Genomic DNA, 16763 nt, shown 5'->3' on the forward strand with positions numbered 1-16763 from the left:
CTGTTCTGGATGAGTTGTGAAGGTCGAAGAGTAGAGACAAGCAGTTTAGAAAAAGTCTGTTGCCTGGTGAGGACTAGGGCTCTAGAGACAGTGAGCGTTTGGGGGAAAGTGAGAAAAGGCAGAATACTTCTGAGGAGGTGCAGCTGAAAGTGTGACTTCTTAGAGACGTTGGAGATGTGAGGAGAAAAGGAGAGGTTTGAATCGAAGATGACACCAAGGTTCTTAGCCTCACAGGAAAGAGCAGGAAGAGGGCCCAGGGTGAGTGACCAGAGAGCGAGAAAAAAGGAGGGAGCAGGTGTCCCGATGAGGAGGATCTCGGTCTTACTGCCATTAAGGCAGAGATCATTGGCAGTACACAATTCCAGAATTCAGGCCAGTTAGTCTGGTATGAGAGAAGGAGCAGAGGTGGCTGAGGGGAGCCTGAAGGAGAGCTGGGTGTCATCTGCAAAACACTGAAAGTTAGAACAAAATACAGCGATTTGGTGGGCCAGAGGTGCCAGGTAGTGGTTGAATAGCCAGGGAGAAAGGTTAGACTCACGGGAAACACCACAAGTAGATAGATAGAAGAGAATAGAAGAGAAGAAAGACCCCAGTTGGACCTGGGAGGGTCGGTCAGTGAGAAAGGAGGTCAACCAGGAGAGGGCCCGACCAGTGATACCTAGGTTGTCACAGAGGCGATTGAGCAGGTTGGGATGGTTAACATTGTCAAAAGCAGAGGATTGATTGAAGAGAATGAGGACAGAAGGAAGATTAGACACAAGATTAGAGAGCAAGTCTTCATGGGTGTTCAGCAGAGCAGTTTCTGAACTTTTTGGGAGCTCTGAAGCCAGACTGGTGGTCGTGGAGACAACCAACAGATTCAGTATGCAGATTAAGCTGGGAGATGGCCAGCTTTTCAAGGAGTTTTCCCAGGAAAGGAGTGATGGAGATCGGGCGATAGTTAGTCGGAAAGGAAGGATCGGCAGAGGGCTTCTTAAGAAGAGAGTGCACAAGGGAGTGCTTAAGCAGGGATGGGAAGGTTCCAGTGCCAATGGAGTGACTGTAGAAATCGGCCAAGGTTGGAGCCAGGGTGTCAATGTGGCCCTTTATAGTTCTGGATGATTAGGGGAGAGACCTGCTTTTACAAGACTTTTAAAGATCAGACTTGTCTAGAAACATCATCAGGATGAACAGGGGAAATGATGAGAAAGGAGGAGGGGAAGTGACCAAAGACAGGCCAGGGGTGGCAGAGGAGGAGGAAGAGGAAGAGGAGGTAGAGGAAGAGAGAGTGGACAGGATGTCCTGAGTTTTAGTGGTGAAATGAAAAGCCAGGAACGTGCAGAGGGCCTTGGAGGAAACATGAGAGGTAGAGACTGCAGCAGGATTGGCTAGTACTCTGCAAGTGTTAAAAATCATTTTCATATTGATTGTGCTCATTCTGGCCCACCTCTATTCCCACATAGGAAAATACTCATGTTTGCTTTGTCCATAATGCCAGTAAGGATACTATAACAAAGCATGTTTATGCTGGCTCTGCCAATACATGCCAGTATCCCCATGTAAGAACATACTCATGTTGGCTTTGCCTTAATGTGAGTGAAGAAAAAAACATGCCACAGTAAGAAAACATATTGTGGCTGCTACACAAATCCCCCACTCCCCATATAAGAACTCTCATCATGCTTTATGTTCTCCCTAACACCAGTAATAAATGTCATGCCACAGTAAAAAAAACATCGCCTTGCAGGCTGCACGATTGCTCCCAGCCAATGAAAGAATACATATGTTGCCTTTGGCCTTAACACCAGTAATAAACTGCAATGCCACAGTAAGAAAACATGCTCTTGCTGGCTAGCCGGTAAGATAGCTCAGGGGGCTGAGTGCATGCTGTTGTAATCTGAGTGTGATGCACAGGTTCAAATCCTTGCAAGGCCAACTCAGCCTTTCATACTTTAAACTGACCTCTCTGATCTCTACCCTGTAATCCCTGCTCACCAAGTTGTACCAGCTCTGTGAGACTTACGGATTTGGGCGCTGTCAACAAATGCAATAAATATGTTCTCTCTACATGGCTTTGACGAAAGCGCTATATAAATAACATATTATCATTACACAAATCCCCCCATATAAGAACACTTATGTTGCACTCATCATGTTATATTCCCCCATGTAAGAATATTTATGTTGCCTTTGACCTTAATACCTGTACAATAAAAAGGCAAGTCAAAATAAGGAAACATACCCTCCCCATGTAAGAACACTCATGTTGGCTTTGCCCTTAATGCAAGTACAACATTCCATGCCACAGTAAGACCCAGCAAGGCCAGCCCCACTGTAGTATTTCCCCCAGCCCCCACTCAAACCCCCATCACATAAAAACACTCAAGTTGGCTTTCCTTTGCCCAAAAACGGCAGTAAAACATTCCATGCTCTTGTCAAAATTGTTCATGCTCCAATGCCCCCCCCCAGATCCCAGCGTGCATACACACAGAGATATAGACACATTCTTACACATTCACACACCAGTCACGCACCCACACAGCTGATCTGTCATTCACAGGAGCACCCATAACATTTAGACTGCGCGCTCATTAACATGCGCAGTCACACCCATGTACACCATTCACACTGCGTTCATTGGTGTGCACTTGCAGACACCTCTTAGCATACAAACATACACACCCTCTCATGCATGCACACATACATTCATGCATGCATGCATATATGCAATCCCTGCATGCACACAAATACACTATTTTTTTGTTAATGGTAATTATTGAAAGCATGGGCTATGCAAAAGCTGAGCCAGCAGTTAAGCCTTTAGCTGCAACATTGGGGTGGTGGCCGGCACTGTGTTAACAACATCTCCATCACTCAGTCTACTTTACTGTACCCCTTAGCCGATGGACTAGCGCTAAGACACAAAGGGCCATATTATAAAAGCTTTGCACTTGTGCAAAAAAGTGATGCACAGGTATTTAGTAACTATTTTGCTATTTAGATAATACAAAATGGAGCAAACAGGTTTAGCTCCAATCAGGTTTAGCTCCAATCAGTATTGTCAAAGGGCAAAATTATAGCAGGTGCCAGATTGTGAAAGATTTGCACTTGTGCAAAAAAGCAGAGCAAATGACTTTAGCACCAATTGTGCAGCTTTGATAACAGAGAACGTAGCAAACGGGTTTAACCCCAGCCCGTATTATCTAAAAATATGTTATCCTTGGAAAATGGGGAGCAGGATGCTTTAATTAGTATGTTTGCTGCATAACATGAAAAGAAATGTAGAAGGCATCTTCTGTTGTAGGTTATGCGGCAAACATAGTTTAAAAAAACAAAAAAAAACAGCCTGATTCATTTTTGCCCTCAGGCAAACGTTTTTAGATGATATGGATTGTAACAATATGTTTGCTGCATTTTGTATTATCAAAGCATTTGCCCACTTTTTGGCACTGGTGCAAATATGACATAATTTGGCCCCAAATCACTGCTGAATAGAATGTGCACTCTTTTTTTTGTATCTTAACATACTGTAGAAGCCCCCTCGACCTTGCTTCTTCCTCATTTGCTACCCTGGGGCTCAGCCCTCAGATTCCAAGCCATATTCTTATTTCTGTATTTATTTTCTACAGCGCGCATACATTCCAGAGACATTGAGGCGCTGTTACAGGTAGAAGACTACTAGTCAAGCTAGTGTCATACACACATAGTTTCGACATACAGTATCAAGGGTAACACAGGTGCATTAACCAAGTGGAAATATCATGCATAAGGTTTCTCACTACACTGGTATCTCTGAACCCCTCCCCCCCAATAATTTAGCCACTCTCCAAGCATTCATATTCAGTCTCAAACACCATATTGGCTCCCCAGAAGGATTCCCTGTACTAATCCAACCCACCTCACAGCACCCTAAGACTTATGCCTCTTATCTGTAGCACTTTAATGAGTGCACATAATCCTGTGCTCTTTCTGATGCTATAGTTGTATTTCATGTCTACTGTATCTTTGATTTATGATCCTTTTTCCAATCAGACCTTCCTGCATCACTGCTCTGCTTTACTGTAAAGCACCCATTCAAGAGATGTCATTGACCCTGAGGTGAGGTGCTTCTGTTGAAGGCACTGCACCCCTCTTTAAATAAATGTGATTAGAAATCCAAATGATACCTGCCTCTCCATACTTGCTGTGCCCACAATTCAAGAAAACATGTTTTAGCAGAAGACTGCTGGTAACCTTCAAAGCAAGTGTGGGTGCACCTAGACCAGTGCTCTGCAACCTTTAGCTCTCCAGATGTTTCAGACTACAACTACCCTCAGCCGTGGCTAGCATAGCCAATGGTGGGGGATCATGGCAGTCATAGTCCATAACATAACAAGAGGGACAGGTGGAAAACCCCTGGTCCCAGCGTGTCACATGGCTTGGAGCCGGGGGCTGGAGGAAAGGGAAGAGATACTTCCCGATCTGCCCACGCGGCAGAAATTATGAGCGTGAATGTCAAGGAAAACACTAGAATAGCAGCAAAGTCAAATGACCTGCAGCCTTAACAAATTCCAAAGCAATTGAAAATGCACAATAGTTCTAAGACGTAGCATTATTAAAAATGCCAAAGCAGCAACACAGTAGTTTAATATCGTGCGGGATCAGGCAGCCTGACCGGCCTCTCTCCTGAGTGAATGTGGCCCGATCTTTTTTATAAATCTTACAGATTTTTCCGGAAACTTATGAGCTCATTGGCAATCTCTCTGCCATGTTCAGTACTTTCATGCTATGGGATATCCCGGCACGCCACTATGGTCAGACACAAATGCACATTGCTGTATGGTCATTATTTTTGTCTTCAAAATGTAACCCAGAAGCCAGCATTTTCTTTTGGGTTGAGGTTGTTAGGTCTCTTATGTAGAGGTTGCTCACCAAAGCCATTGCTATTGTTTGCCCTCGTCTATCTTGTATGAGCTCCCATAGGGAATTCCTCTGCAGTTTGGCGATTTAGAAAACAAGCGCCTTGTTTAGAGCGCCTTGAGGACCATGGTTGTTTGGCGCAATATAAGAATGTAATAGATAGAGAGAGAGAGAGAGAGAGAGAGAGAGAGAGAGAGAGAGAGAGAGAGAGAGAGAGAGAGAGAGAAGAGAGAGAGAGAGAGAGAGAGAGAGATAGACAGATAGATAGATAGACAGACAGACAGACAGACAGACAGACAGACAGACAGACAGACAGATAGATAGATAGATAGATAGATAGATAGATAGATAGATAGATAGATAGATAGATAGATAGATAGATAGATAGATAGAAAATATAATACTAGGGGATACTGAGAAACATAACTTGTAGTTTGTGCCTATTCTTAGCCTCTCTGCTGAGACATACAAAACATTACACAATTATAACCACAACGCATCGACATAGTCGAAACAGAAATGTTTTCACTTTTTAAAAGGGCAGACATGTTGGTTATGGAGCCAAATGATAGTCTTTCATGGAATGCCAGGCCTGTACGTTTTACCCGGCCCAATTTATTTGTTTGCATTCTTGTACCCGCACATTGGGCCTCATTATGCATTCAGTGGTGTGGCCAGAAATCGTGGTAAGGACGTGGTATCATTACTGCTGCATTACCGCACCGCCGAACTATAACTTTAGATGTAAGGTGGAGAAAAAACCTCCATCTAAATGCTGAAGTTAATTCTGCCATCTTACCATAAAAAACAGCAATTTTGCTAGAATTACCACTGGTGGTAATTGCACTGAAATTCCCCATGGACTCCATAAATGGGGACTAACACCACCAGGGTGCCACTTTTAATCCAGCATTAATTCTCCGGAACAAGTGGCAATAGCAGTAAATGCATTTGGTGATGTGTCCGCGGCTTTACCGCTGAGTTACCACCAAACTCATAACGAGGCCCAATTATCCTTTTGCCAATATAAATGCAGAGCTATAGGCACTAGAGACCCCACTAGGCCTTGTGCCTGGTGTGAGTGAAGTATCCTGCTGTGTCTGCTTCTCCACGTCTGTTACTTGCAGCTGTGGTTTTTAGTTGCCCATGTGGACCTGGAAGTGACAGCATGTAAGTGAAGGAAAAGGAGGCCGGGCTGCATGTGCTGTTCACATGTGGCATAGAATACACTGAGATGTCTGGAAACTGCCCTGCGAGTGCTCTTCTCAAGATGACCTCACCTTCTAGTATCATGGTTAGAATCCGGCCTGCAGGCCACTAGGGCTAATTAGAATAAAACATGCACTTCTGCCAAAAATTCGTTTTTCGTTTTGCTTTTGAAACACACAGACGTCACATGTTGGCTTAAACACATGTGAAAGGCATCTAGTGATCCTCTTTTCTTAAAAGGGAATACAATGTATTACATAAACCAGGGGCTTCGGTGCATTTTGGCATGGATGGCTGATGTCCACAGTCATCACTGTGCTAATGGCCTAAACAATAGCACTTTCTGTTAGAAGATCTATCTTTTTATCCCAGAAAACGTTGAGTTGTCAATAGGGCCCATTCCCCACTCATTACTGTCTGCTGGGCAGCCCTTGACTACTGAGAGAGGCATACGTTACTGTAATGAGGCTCCACCGACATACCCGAGAGGAACCCACGGGTATCCCACTACCTCACGGTGTGTGTCTCTGCGAGACCCGGGGTTAGCTCGACCATCTTCCCCTGCAGCCTGCTCCTGGCTAAGCCGACATTCTTTTTTTTTCCGAACTTAGCGATGCAAGGATCCAGCCAACTGACGCCATTTTGTTTCAGCTTTGGCTTACTGGTGACGCTTTTGCACCACCCAGTAAGTCAAACCTATAGTTTTATGGAGGGTTGGTGGAAGGAAGTTGGTTTGAATGTACTTTGGATACCATCAATCTACTCCACTGCTCCTGTTTAAGCTTTTTAGATTCCCACCCACTATCCGACCCTCCGCCCACTCTAGCGAGGCCCATTGTGATCACCTTTCCCTGCACTTCCAGCACCGGAACGAAGTGATTTTTAGATTCAAGATGCCCAGGTTCGGACTGGCCTATAGGACAATAGGTCCATGGACGAACCTAAAACACAAAATGTTGGTGTGGGCCAGTTTTTCTGGTCAAAGTGGGCCACTTTTTTGGCCAGTGTGGGCCAGTTTGATGACTTACTTCACTAAGCGGCTGGTAGTGTTGCTGAATATACATTCTTTAAAATGCACAAAATGCATGACATTTTATCGAAACACTCCCGCTTGGGTATTATTTAAACAGTTTCACAAAATGAATGAATTGCCATTTGCAACTGTGGGCCACTTTTTCATTGGTGTCCGAGACAATATCATGGCCCAGTCCGACCCTTAAAATGGCAACCAGTTTATTTTATTACTTAGATCACGCCATTAGATGGCTTCTTTGGGACAAATGGGAATTTGTGGTAAGTCTTGGGTAGACCCAAAAAAAGAACACAATGAAAACCATTTCCTAACTATAACCCAGTGATAAATCTTTTGGTGGACAACATAACAATGTTACATCGCTATTGAAGCATTATAATTAAGCAGGAGTGCTCTCTATGCTTAGGTCTCCAGGACTGACTCATTGTCTCATTAATACCGTTCCCATCTTGCCCCGGCCCACCGCAGGTGGGCCTCTTTTGTGTGGTATGTGTACATTTTTCCATAGGAAAAGAGTTGGTCTTACTGAACGTGTGTAATATGGGGCCACTTTGAACATTATTTCCAGGGCCTATTTTGGTTCCCAGTCCATCACTGCGATCCATGTTAAAGTACTGCAGATTACAGGGGGTGTTTGGAGAGGGGGTTCTGAAACATGTGTTTACTGTCCATGTTATTGTCCCCAATGGCCGCAATGTCCATGCCAATGGACGAGAGATGTTTGCTGCTTAGTTTGTCCTTATATGACAAGGCTGCATCTTACATAGACAGGTGTTTCCTTTTTGTTATGATTGTTTGATTCCTATAAACATTACGCTGACTCGTCCTGCTGCAGAATGCACCTGTGGAGACCGAGAAAGCACCATGCACCTCTCTGGCACCCTCCTCTCCTCACTGGCACCCTCCTCTCCTCACTGGCAACCTCCTCACTTGCACCCTCCTCTCCTCACTGGCACTCTCCTCACTGGCACCCTCCTCACTGGCACCCTCCTCTCCTCACTAGCACCCTCCTCTCCTCACTGGCCCCCTGACCTGTGTGCATGCCTTCCACACCAATGACCGGGGTCCTATGCCCAAGTGCAGCAGCTGCTGCATCTTCTTTACAATGTTATGCTATGTTATTTCAGATGTGTATAGCGCCTACTGCCACTGTTATGGCTTCGAAACACTGTGGGGTGCAAGGTCTCCGGGTGGAAGGCCATAATATCAAAATCATGTATTCGTGTTTCAACAATATTGGTTTTTCTCTTAGTGGCAATACAAATACCCAGTGCCCATCCTCTCCAAACTCCTTGCTTGCCTCCCCCAGTTTACCCATTGATTCGACTCCATCTAGCTCCTCCCAAACACGAAACAGATTATTTAAGAAAAACATCAAATGGGAAAAAATGCCCACGTTGCCCCCCAATACAAAAAATACACATTTTTCTGTCGTTTTAATTTTTTAATTTACTTTTTTACATTTGACAATTCCTTTAAAAACATAATTTCTACTAAGTAAAGCATTGCTGGAAATTTAAGTTGCAATTCTATTGTTGCATCTATAGCTCCACGATTTGGTCACCGGTCCAAATCATTTTGCCTTAAACGTTTGATTTGGATGTGTCGCCACCATTTTGTAGTGCAACTCTGGGTGTGTCTCTCTGTAGTATTTTCTAACACGTTTCTTTCAGTTAAACAGGATTTAAAGAGTGCTTGAAATGTTGAGGTCTAACGCCACGGATGGCAGCTATTTCTCAAGATAATTTAAACAAGATTTCCAAGATGGCAGGGTGTAGGGGATCCAACATTCAATAAGATACACACCTTTCCGGGAAAGTGGCCAACCAATCAAAATGAGAATCGGCTATCTCTTTGCCCAAGAGTAAGGATTATCGGAGGTCCTTCTCTTTGATGATTGTGGTTTAGGACTCACTGAGGCTTCACTCCCTGCACGCCCCATTCAAAGCACAGCTCATGGGCTGAGAAGAGAGGTCACTCACCTCGGAGAGCAGAGCTTCAGAGATGACTGTGCAGATAGAAGAGACACTGCCCTTATGCGGTATCCAAAAGCTGCAACCACCACAAGGAGCAAAGGTGACCTGCTGCTTTCAAAGAGTGGGACTGCACAAGCTCCAGGAGAGGTGACCAACCAGTGTAGCTGATGATGCTATGTCCATCCAGATGTGTTCCTACTGTCAGAAAGCTCACTCCTGACTTGCACAACACAAGCAGAGGCACCTTGTAGCAGCTCAGGAATGGGTCATGCAGGAGACTTGAGTCTTCCCCACTTCCCTCTACATCCTTTCAGGTGTTTCATGCCTGGTGGTGACTCATTCTAGTGTTGTGCTCCCCTTAAATAGGACACTGGCAAAGTTTAGCAGGCAGCTCCAGCTGGAGTACACATGTCATTAAAAGTGTTGCGTGCTCATTAAAAGTCTATGCAGTGTTTCCCAAGTCGAAAAGTTTCAGTGTTGGAACAAATATCAAGTATGTTGTTCTTAGGGACTCTCCTTTCAGAGAATAATTTTGCTTCAAAAACTTTTTTCCCCCAGTCGAAACGTTTCTGTCCTGGCACAAAGAACACAGCCTGCAGCTTTTGGGGCTCTCTGAGACTAGGGAGTGTGTTAGCTTTTGCTAAATGATGTCTGCACTTTCTCAGGTCTCTGAGCACTTCTCTGGATTATCTCCCGAATCACAGAACACACCTTATGCTGAATTGCATAAACCTTGAAAGTGGTTGTGCAGCCTTCATGCCCAATAAAGAGGGCATTCATAATGTTGCCACCTGAGCCCAATGCATCTCCACGTGTGTTTCTCATATGAAACTGGCTTGGGTCATCACCTGCTTCTGTGCTGATCCTAACACACTTCCATTTACAAACCAACTGAATGTCCTAACCCCAGCCTATACTGTAGTGTTGAGTCATCCAGTAGCCAATGTATGGCTGCAGGAAGCGGCCCACCTACACACGTTATCCATCCAGTCATTGTATGTACACAACTGTCTGGCAAACGTGCAATGCCGACACAAACACTGGCCGACACTTAGCCTGAGAGTGAAGCCTTCAGTGTTGCTCAGAGAATGCAGATCAGCTTCATATCACGTGACCTGAATGCAATTCCTTTGAGTACAGCTATGACTGTAACACCACTTTGGATTTCAAAGAGCCATGCTCGGTGCTTGCTATAGTGTTCCATTATTTCATCCAATAAGTCAGCAGAACTACAATTCCCATCATGCACTAGAAGATTGGTTCCTAACTATTTGGTGGAGGAAATCCTTGTCCTGCAAAATCAAGGCAGTACATAATGTATTTTTCAGAATACACTGCACACTGCACCGATGAGGCCCAACGAGGCTGAGACACCTGTCTGGTGTTGCTGTTTGTACTCCTGTTCAGAGGAGATTTGCCTGGCATTTCGGTGTTGGGCTGCCCAAGTGGGTGGGACCAGACTGACATGAAAAGGGATGTTTCGCTGTGAAAGGTACAGTGAGCTAAAACGTGGTCTTAGACCCTCTCGGGTGGGTACCTTGACACAGAACAGGTCATTTGGTCATGTCTGTTCTCGGAAGAGGGGCTCCCAGAGCTTTTTGTGTGTAATTTGTTTTTGATTGAAAAACAGACGCATGTTGCAGTATGAAATATATACACATAGGGTAAAAGTCACCTGTCAGGAAATATACATGTCATGTCATTACCACCTGCAGAAGGCTGGCAGAGCTTGGTACTTATTTGGCTGAAATGTACAAAGAAAAATGCTTGTCAACGGCCCCCAAGACTGGAAAGTTTCAACAAGATTGTTTGAGAAATTAAAAATTATTAAGAAAAAAGAAAAGCGTAGTTTCGGCTTGGTCCCAAATCGTTTTTCCATTGTCAAAAAAGGTACATCACTGCCAGACCACAAAGACAAAATCGCTGGACAGATGTGTACCAGGTTTGAAACAACGTGGACACGCAACTTTGAATCGCAGTCCTTTTGTGATTTGGGGTTATACCGTCCGTTCTGTTTTTGAATATTCGATGGAGAAAGGGGTGTCTCCTGCTCCAAAATAAATAGCTATATCTTGGGTAAATTGCCAAGAAACCAAGAGTTTATAAATGAAACAGCTGGCATCTTTTTTTTTTGAAGATGCAAGAGATAGGCGCGGCTATCGCACCAGTTAGCCGAAAACATAAAAACCAGCCAAATGCTATTTCCAAGTAAAAAGTCTGGGAAATGCCTATGGGGTAGAGGTGGGGGGAAGTAATAGGACAGCAAGTTCAATTTTGGAGATGGAGGAGGTGCAGGCACTAAATTTACAACACAAAGCTTTTTTGTAACCTCAGGTATCAGACAGAATAGCCGCGGCTACCTGACATCTCAACCGAAACTGCATCACAGAAATGACAAGTGTTATAGCTGGAATGGGAGTGGCCAGGGAAGGTGAGAAGGCCATCAAGGGAGTAGGGGGAGCAGGCATAGATGTGTGGGGCACTTAGTGACGGGTGAGGAGAGCAGGAAAGCCTTTTTTTCTGCCATTCAACCTGATAGCTGTGGCTATGACAAACAGAAACAAAGTAGCGTCATTGGTTGTTAGCCGCGTTAACTTACCCTGTAAATTGATTAGTTTCTATTGTACAGGCGGCTGTGTAGAATATCTGTGGGTATTGGGCCATACATTTCTGTGCAATAATCATATTTATTTATTTCCTTGATTTAATCAAATTAATGATTTTTACAAAACATAGTTGAAGAAGAACAGTAGAATGAAGTTCATAAAGACAAAATAGCCTTTAGAGTTTGAGTGGTCGCAATTGTCCAGGTATTTCTTTCTCCGCTCATTAAGCAATTCCACCAGAATTCTTCTTCCCTGGTGTAAGATGCCAAAAGATGTTGCTGCAGATATTTTTCGCCAATTTCTTGTGTACCTGGACAATTTAGAAGCAGGTGGCGTATAGTTTCAACTTTTGTGGAGTCCTTGCAGAAACGACATATATATGAGTCACTCGGTCCTCTTCGTTTCAGAATCTCGTTGGTCTGCAGTAAGTTTAAGCGTGCTTTCAGGAACAGGTTTCTGGCTACTTTGCTAGGAAACTTGCTCAAATAGTTGGGAACAATGTTGAGTCTACTTTGGGAGGGTGGAAGATGATTGACTGATTTTGCTTTTTCTGCATAATCCAAAGTCTTTATCCAGTCATACTCGGCTATTTTCCTTTTTATTTTTAGAGGGTTCCGGATAAGCTCTTGTTCCGAGGAATGAATTTCCACTAATGTTACTTTTCGTGCTCTTTCCCAGGATTTTAGCACCGGACAGCGTGCTGCTTGGACTTCGGTGCGAATCGTGGCAAGCACGTAAGGACAATCAGGAAGTAGCATTTTTCTGTAGAGCGTCATGAATTTGGTCTCCACAGTCCCTTGCAGTGAGAGTAGACCCAATTCCCTTCTAATTAGAGGCGCCGATGTTGATTTTGGCAGACCCAGAACCGTGCGCCAAAAGTACCCCTCTAGCTTCAGCCACAGCTGAGGGGCGTGTGAGGAAGAGCATCTGCTGCATAGGTGATTGATGGAACCACCTTTGTACGATAGAATTTGATCGCTGGCAGCAAGGAAAAGTGTCCATACTTCTTGTCCAGTGCACAAGCCTGTGCAGCTAATTTTTTTACTTTGTTGACCAAGCAAGTCTGAAAGGTTGCGTTTACACTGGAGCTGTCCAAAGTTACTCCAAGGTATTTAATACTTGATACTTTATCAAGCGCCACACCTTCCAGATACCAGGAGAATTTCTCTTGTGCCCGTTTGAGTTTTTTCCATCGTCAAAATTTTGGTCTTCGAGACGTTGATGGTTAAGTTGTTTCCACGAACGTAAACAGCCAGATTTTCAAGCTGACGCTGAAGGCCAATTGGGGTCATATCCATTAGGATTAAGTCATCTGCATAAAGTAACCTTGTGGTTTTGCAGTTTCCCAAAGACGGCGGAAAGGAGAGAATAGATTGTTCAGAGTCCTTGAAGTCACTGAGGTAGGTGATAAAAAGTGCAGGAGCTAGCGGACATTCCTGCTTTACTCCTCTGCCGACTGAAATTTCTGACGATAGCAAGCCTGCTTGGTTTAACCTCACGCGGAGCTTAGTGTCCATATGTAGTGCCTGGATTGGTTGAAGTAGTTCTGCTGGACAGTTCCACAGGGACAGTTTCCTCCACAAATTAGCTCTATAAACCTGGTCAAAGGCTTGCGCCAAGTCAATGAAGGCCAGGAACACTCTCGGGCCTCCTGCTACCACCTTGCTTTTTAACACACTGAGAAACATGATGTTTATGGACGTACCGTTGTTCTTATTATTATCATATTATTCAGTGGATGTTAGAGCACACAAATTTACATTCCATGCCCTCACCTCCACCCTTGTGTCATTTGAAATTTGAAAGGTTGGCAATGTGTAATTTTGTGTTTGTAAAAAATGCATGTGCATCCATGGCTTCAAGTGGATTTGCATATAGCCATCGGTGGAATAGCTGTGGTTTTAATCAGATGGTTGGGGAATAAAATGTTGTGCATGTGTTTTGGTGTTTGCAATTGGTTGGTGTTTTTGTTGCAATGGTGTGCTTGCCTGTGATAGGTTGCAGGGAGAACGTGTCAGCCATTTCAGTACTTTGCTTACTACTGCCATGAATTTTGGAAAGTATTTTTTGGAAGGGGTTGACTCCCTCCCACTCCCCTATGCACTTTCGAGTAAGGTGAGACACATTCAAAGCACTATGATTGACCAGGGGGGACAGGGCACAGATGCAGGACCTCATGCAAGTATAATTAAACTTACATAGCATAAGCATAGGGGAGCGAGCAAAACCACCATTTTGGGCATGAGTAAAAACACCATTTTGTATACACATTTAGTAACTGTAGTTCGAAAGCAAAACCTGCGCAGCAATGTGGCAGTTGGGATACTAGGCACCAGCTGCAGGACGAAGGAGAGATCCAACTGGGCTCAAGGTCCTCTGAGAACGAAACGCACCCACACCTCCAGTCCTTACAAGAGTTCATCCTTTATTAAAGAGTTTCGAAATGTTTGTCAACCTGAAAGGAACGTGCCCTGCAAGGCAGTGATCAGAAGCTGGCACCTGGTGTACGTTATCTTAACCCAGCAAAAGCATGAACTGACCCACTGCTGGCCAATCATGAATTATGGCCCACATAACTGACTGAGCTCCAAAGACCCCTGAATTCCGTGGCATGTTGTGCCTGTTGTGCTTGAGGTAAGGGCGACAAATGCTCGTATTGTCCTGCAATATATGAAAATGGTCCTGTCACCAGCAGCTAAGACTATTAGTGCCTTCTGGTGCTGGAAATAACAGTACTTATTTGCTATTAACTAGCATGCGGATACTACAGACGTGCTAGACATTCCTGAGAAACTATGAAAGCACAAAGCCAAATGAAAGGTTAGCAAGGAAAGTGAGAGAATTAATTGGGCCAAAGAAGAGAAGTTTTTATGGTTTTGTTGACACTGAAATGCTAGACACCCGGGTGCCAAAAACCGTTGGCCAATATTGAGGATTGCAAAGTTCTTATCAGTAGTTTAAAACAATTATTTTCAATCTGCATGTATTCACTTTTTATGGTTGTTCCATGTTTTCATCAGGGCTTTTTTAATATCCTTGTTTTTCAAACTGTATATGATGGGGTTACACAGAGGAGTTACTGCAATATATGACAACGACATAAGTTTGTTGCTGTACATTGATTGTGTTGACTTCGGTCGCATATACGTGGAGCAGATGGATCCGTAGAAGAGAATGACCACAGTGAGGTGGGAGACACATGTAGAGAACACCTTGTGTCTCCCTTTTGAAGACTGGATTTTCAAGACCGCCGAGATGATATTTATATAGGATGTGATGATAAAGATAAACGGCAGAAATCCTATAAGGGTACCGAGACCATAAGCAGTTGCCTCAATAGTGCGAGTACTGGTGCAAGACAGTGTCATTAAAGCAGTCACATCACAAAAGAAGTGGTTGATTGTGTGGGACTCACAGTAGGAGAGCCTAGACAGTAGCAGGGAGTGTGGAAGTGCATCCAAGAGACCAACTATCCAGCTTCCAGCAGCCATCTGGATACACACCGCTTTATTCATGATGGTCATGTAACGTAAGGGACTGCAAATGGCCACATACCGATCATAGGCCATGAGTGAAAGAAGAATAAGTTCTACAGACATGGTGGCGAGAAAAAAATAAATTTGTACCACACAATCAGAAAGAGAGACATGTGCAGAATCCTGAAATGCTTGAGCTAGCATTTTTGGAGCAATGGTTGTTGTATAGATGATGTCTATAAACGACAAATTTGTGAGGAAGAAATACATAGGTGTGTGCAAATCCCTGTTACAGTAGACAATGACCATAATAAGAAGGTTTCCAACTAGAGTCAAAGGATAAATGAGAGTTAAGGCAACAAAAAGAGGGATTTGCAGCTTTGGAATATCAAAAAAACCGACAATGATGAACTCGTTGGTCGTGGTCTGGTTTTCTGCTTCCATGTCGCTTGTGATGCAGTCAACATTCCCTGAAAATGTGCGATGATCTGCAAATACAGAGACACATTGTCAACATGCAGTATTTGGCAATCTGTGGCGTCACACCATTGGAGGCAGCGTACAACAGGAAACAGGAAGATGTGGGCAGTTTGACTGTCTGAGGAGGAGGAGGTGGCAGACCAAGAGACCAGAAAGAGGAAGATTGGTGGTAAGGGTATTACCCCAAAATATCATATATATATATGGCTGAATGTGCTTTTATTGCACATTCAGCCTTATATCAAATGCTGAATCTGAAAATACTGAACTAGGTGACCTGGGGCTGCAGGGGTGTCCCTCTGTTAGGAAAGATTTCATAACTGTAGGTAATTTTCCTTCCATGTGGCAACCCCCAAACTTTTTGCTGTTGTTTTACACCCTGATCTAGACTTTGCCAGAGAAGCGCAGTCTTCCGCTGCACTCCTCTGGGCTTTCGCTCGATTCTTATGGGGAAACTGACATGCCCTTAAGACAGTCAGTACTGGGAGACTTCGTTTCCCTTAGTCCTTTCCTCATGTTGCAGCTTTTGTGCAACATGAAACAAGAGTGCACCGTAACTTACATTACCGCGCTCTTGGGTCTCTAGTCAGTCCAAAGGCCCTAGCCACTCTCGCTGGACTTATTATGAACTGTGCAAATGTGTCACGGACAGGACTGGTGGCAGCTATCGTTTCTCTTGTGTTTTTAACCCTTTTTCACCATGTTATCCGCGCTTACCGCGTTTGGCACAAATGAGTGGCTGGCTCCAAAATGGCCATGCCACTGGGTTCTTTGTAATGTCCGCTGACCGTCTTGCCCCTTCACCTTCCCCCAGGTCAAGCCAACCCGGGGCAGTCCTTATTTGGTCATGCACTTTCCTGCGAAACCCCAAAGCTTTCGCGGGCTTCTGCATGCCTTGTGTGTGCCTCCAGGATGTGGGCTGGGATGTCTGGTCTCAATACACATCCTGGGTGCCAGAGAGTCTGGAGTGTCCTGAATGCCTGGGACCACCGTGGTCCGTGATAGGTCCACTTATGGTGTGAGTGTTTGTGAGCAGATCTCCCATTGGGTCCTCTCTGTTTTGGCGCGAAGGGAACTTTGGATAAGAGGAGGCTGGAAACACCAG

The 16763-nt window shown here is 44.4% G+C and overlaps 1 protein-coding gene across 1 annotated transcript; it reads right to left on the reverse strand.

Moving 5' to 3' along the window:
• Positions 1-14689: 14689 nt before the first annotated feature.
• On the reverse strand, positions 14690-15622 carry LOC138579784 (olfactory receptor 5V1-like). Its single transcript, XM_069650017.1, has one exon. The coding sequence runs from the start codon at positions 15620-15622 to the stop codon at positions 14690-14692; it is 933 nt and encodes a 310-aa protein (XP_069506118.1).
• Positions 15623-16763: the final 1141 nt, after the last annotated feature.

This window comes from Ambystoma mexicanum, chromosome 3p (genome assembly GCF_040938575.1).
Source record: "Ambystoma mexicanum isolate Mex_15411 chromosome 3p, UKY_AmexF1_1, whole genome shotgun sequence".
Taxonomy (NCBI): Eukaryota; Metazoa; Chordata; class Amphibia; order Caudata; family Ambystomatidae; genus Ambystoma; species Ambystoma mexicanum.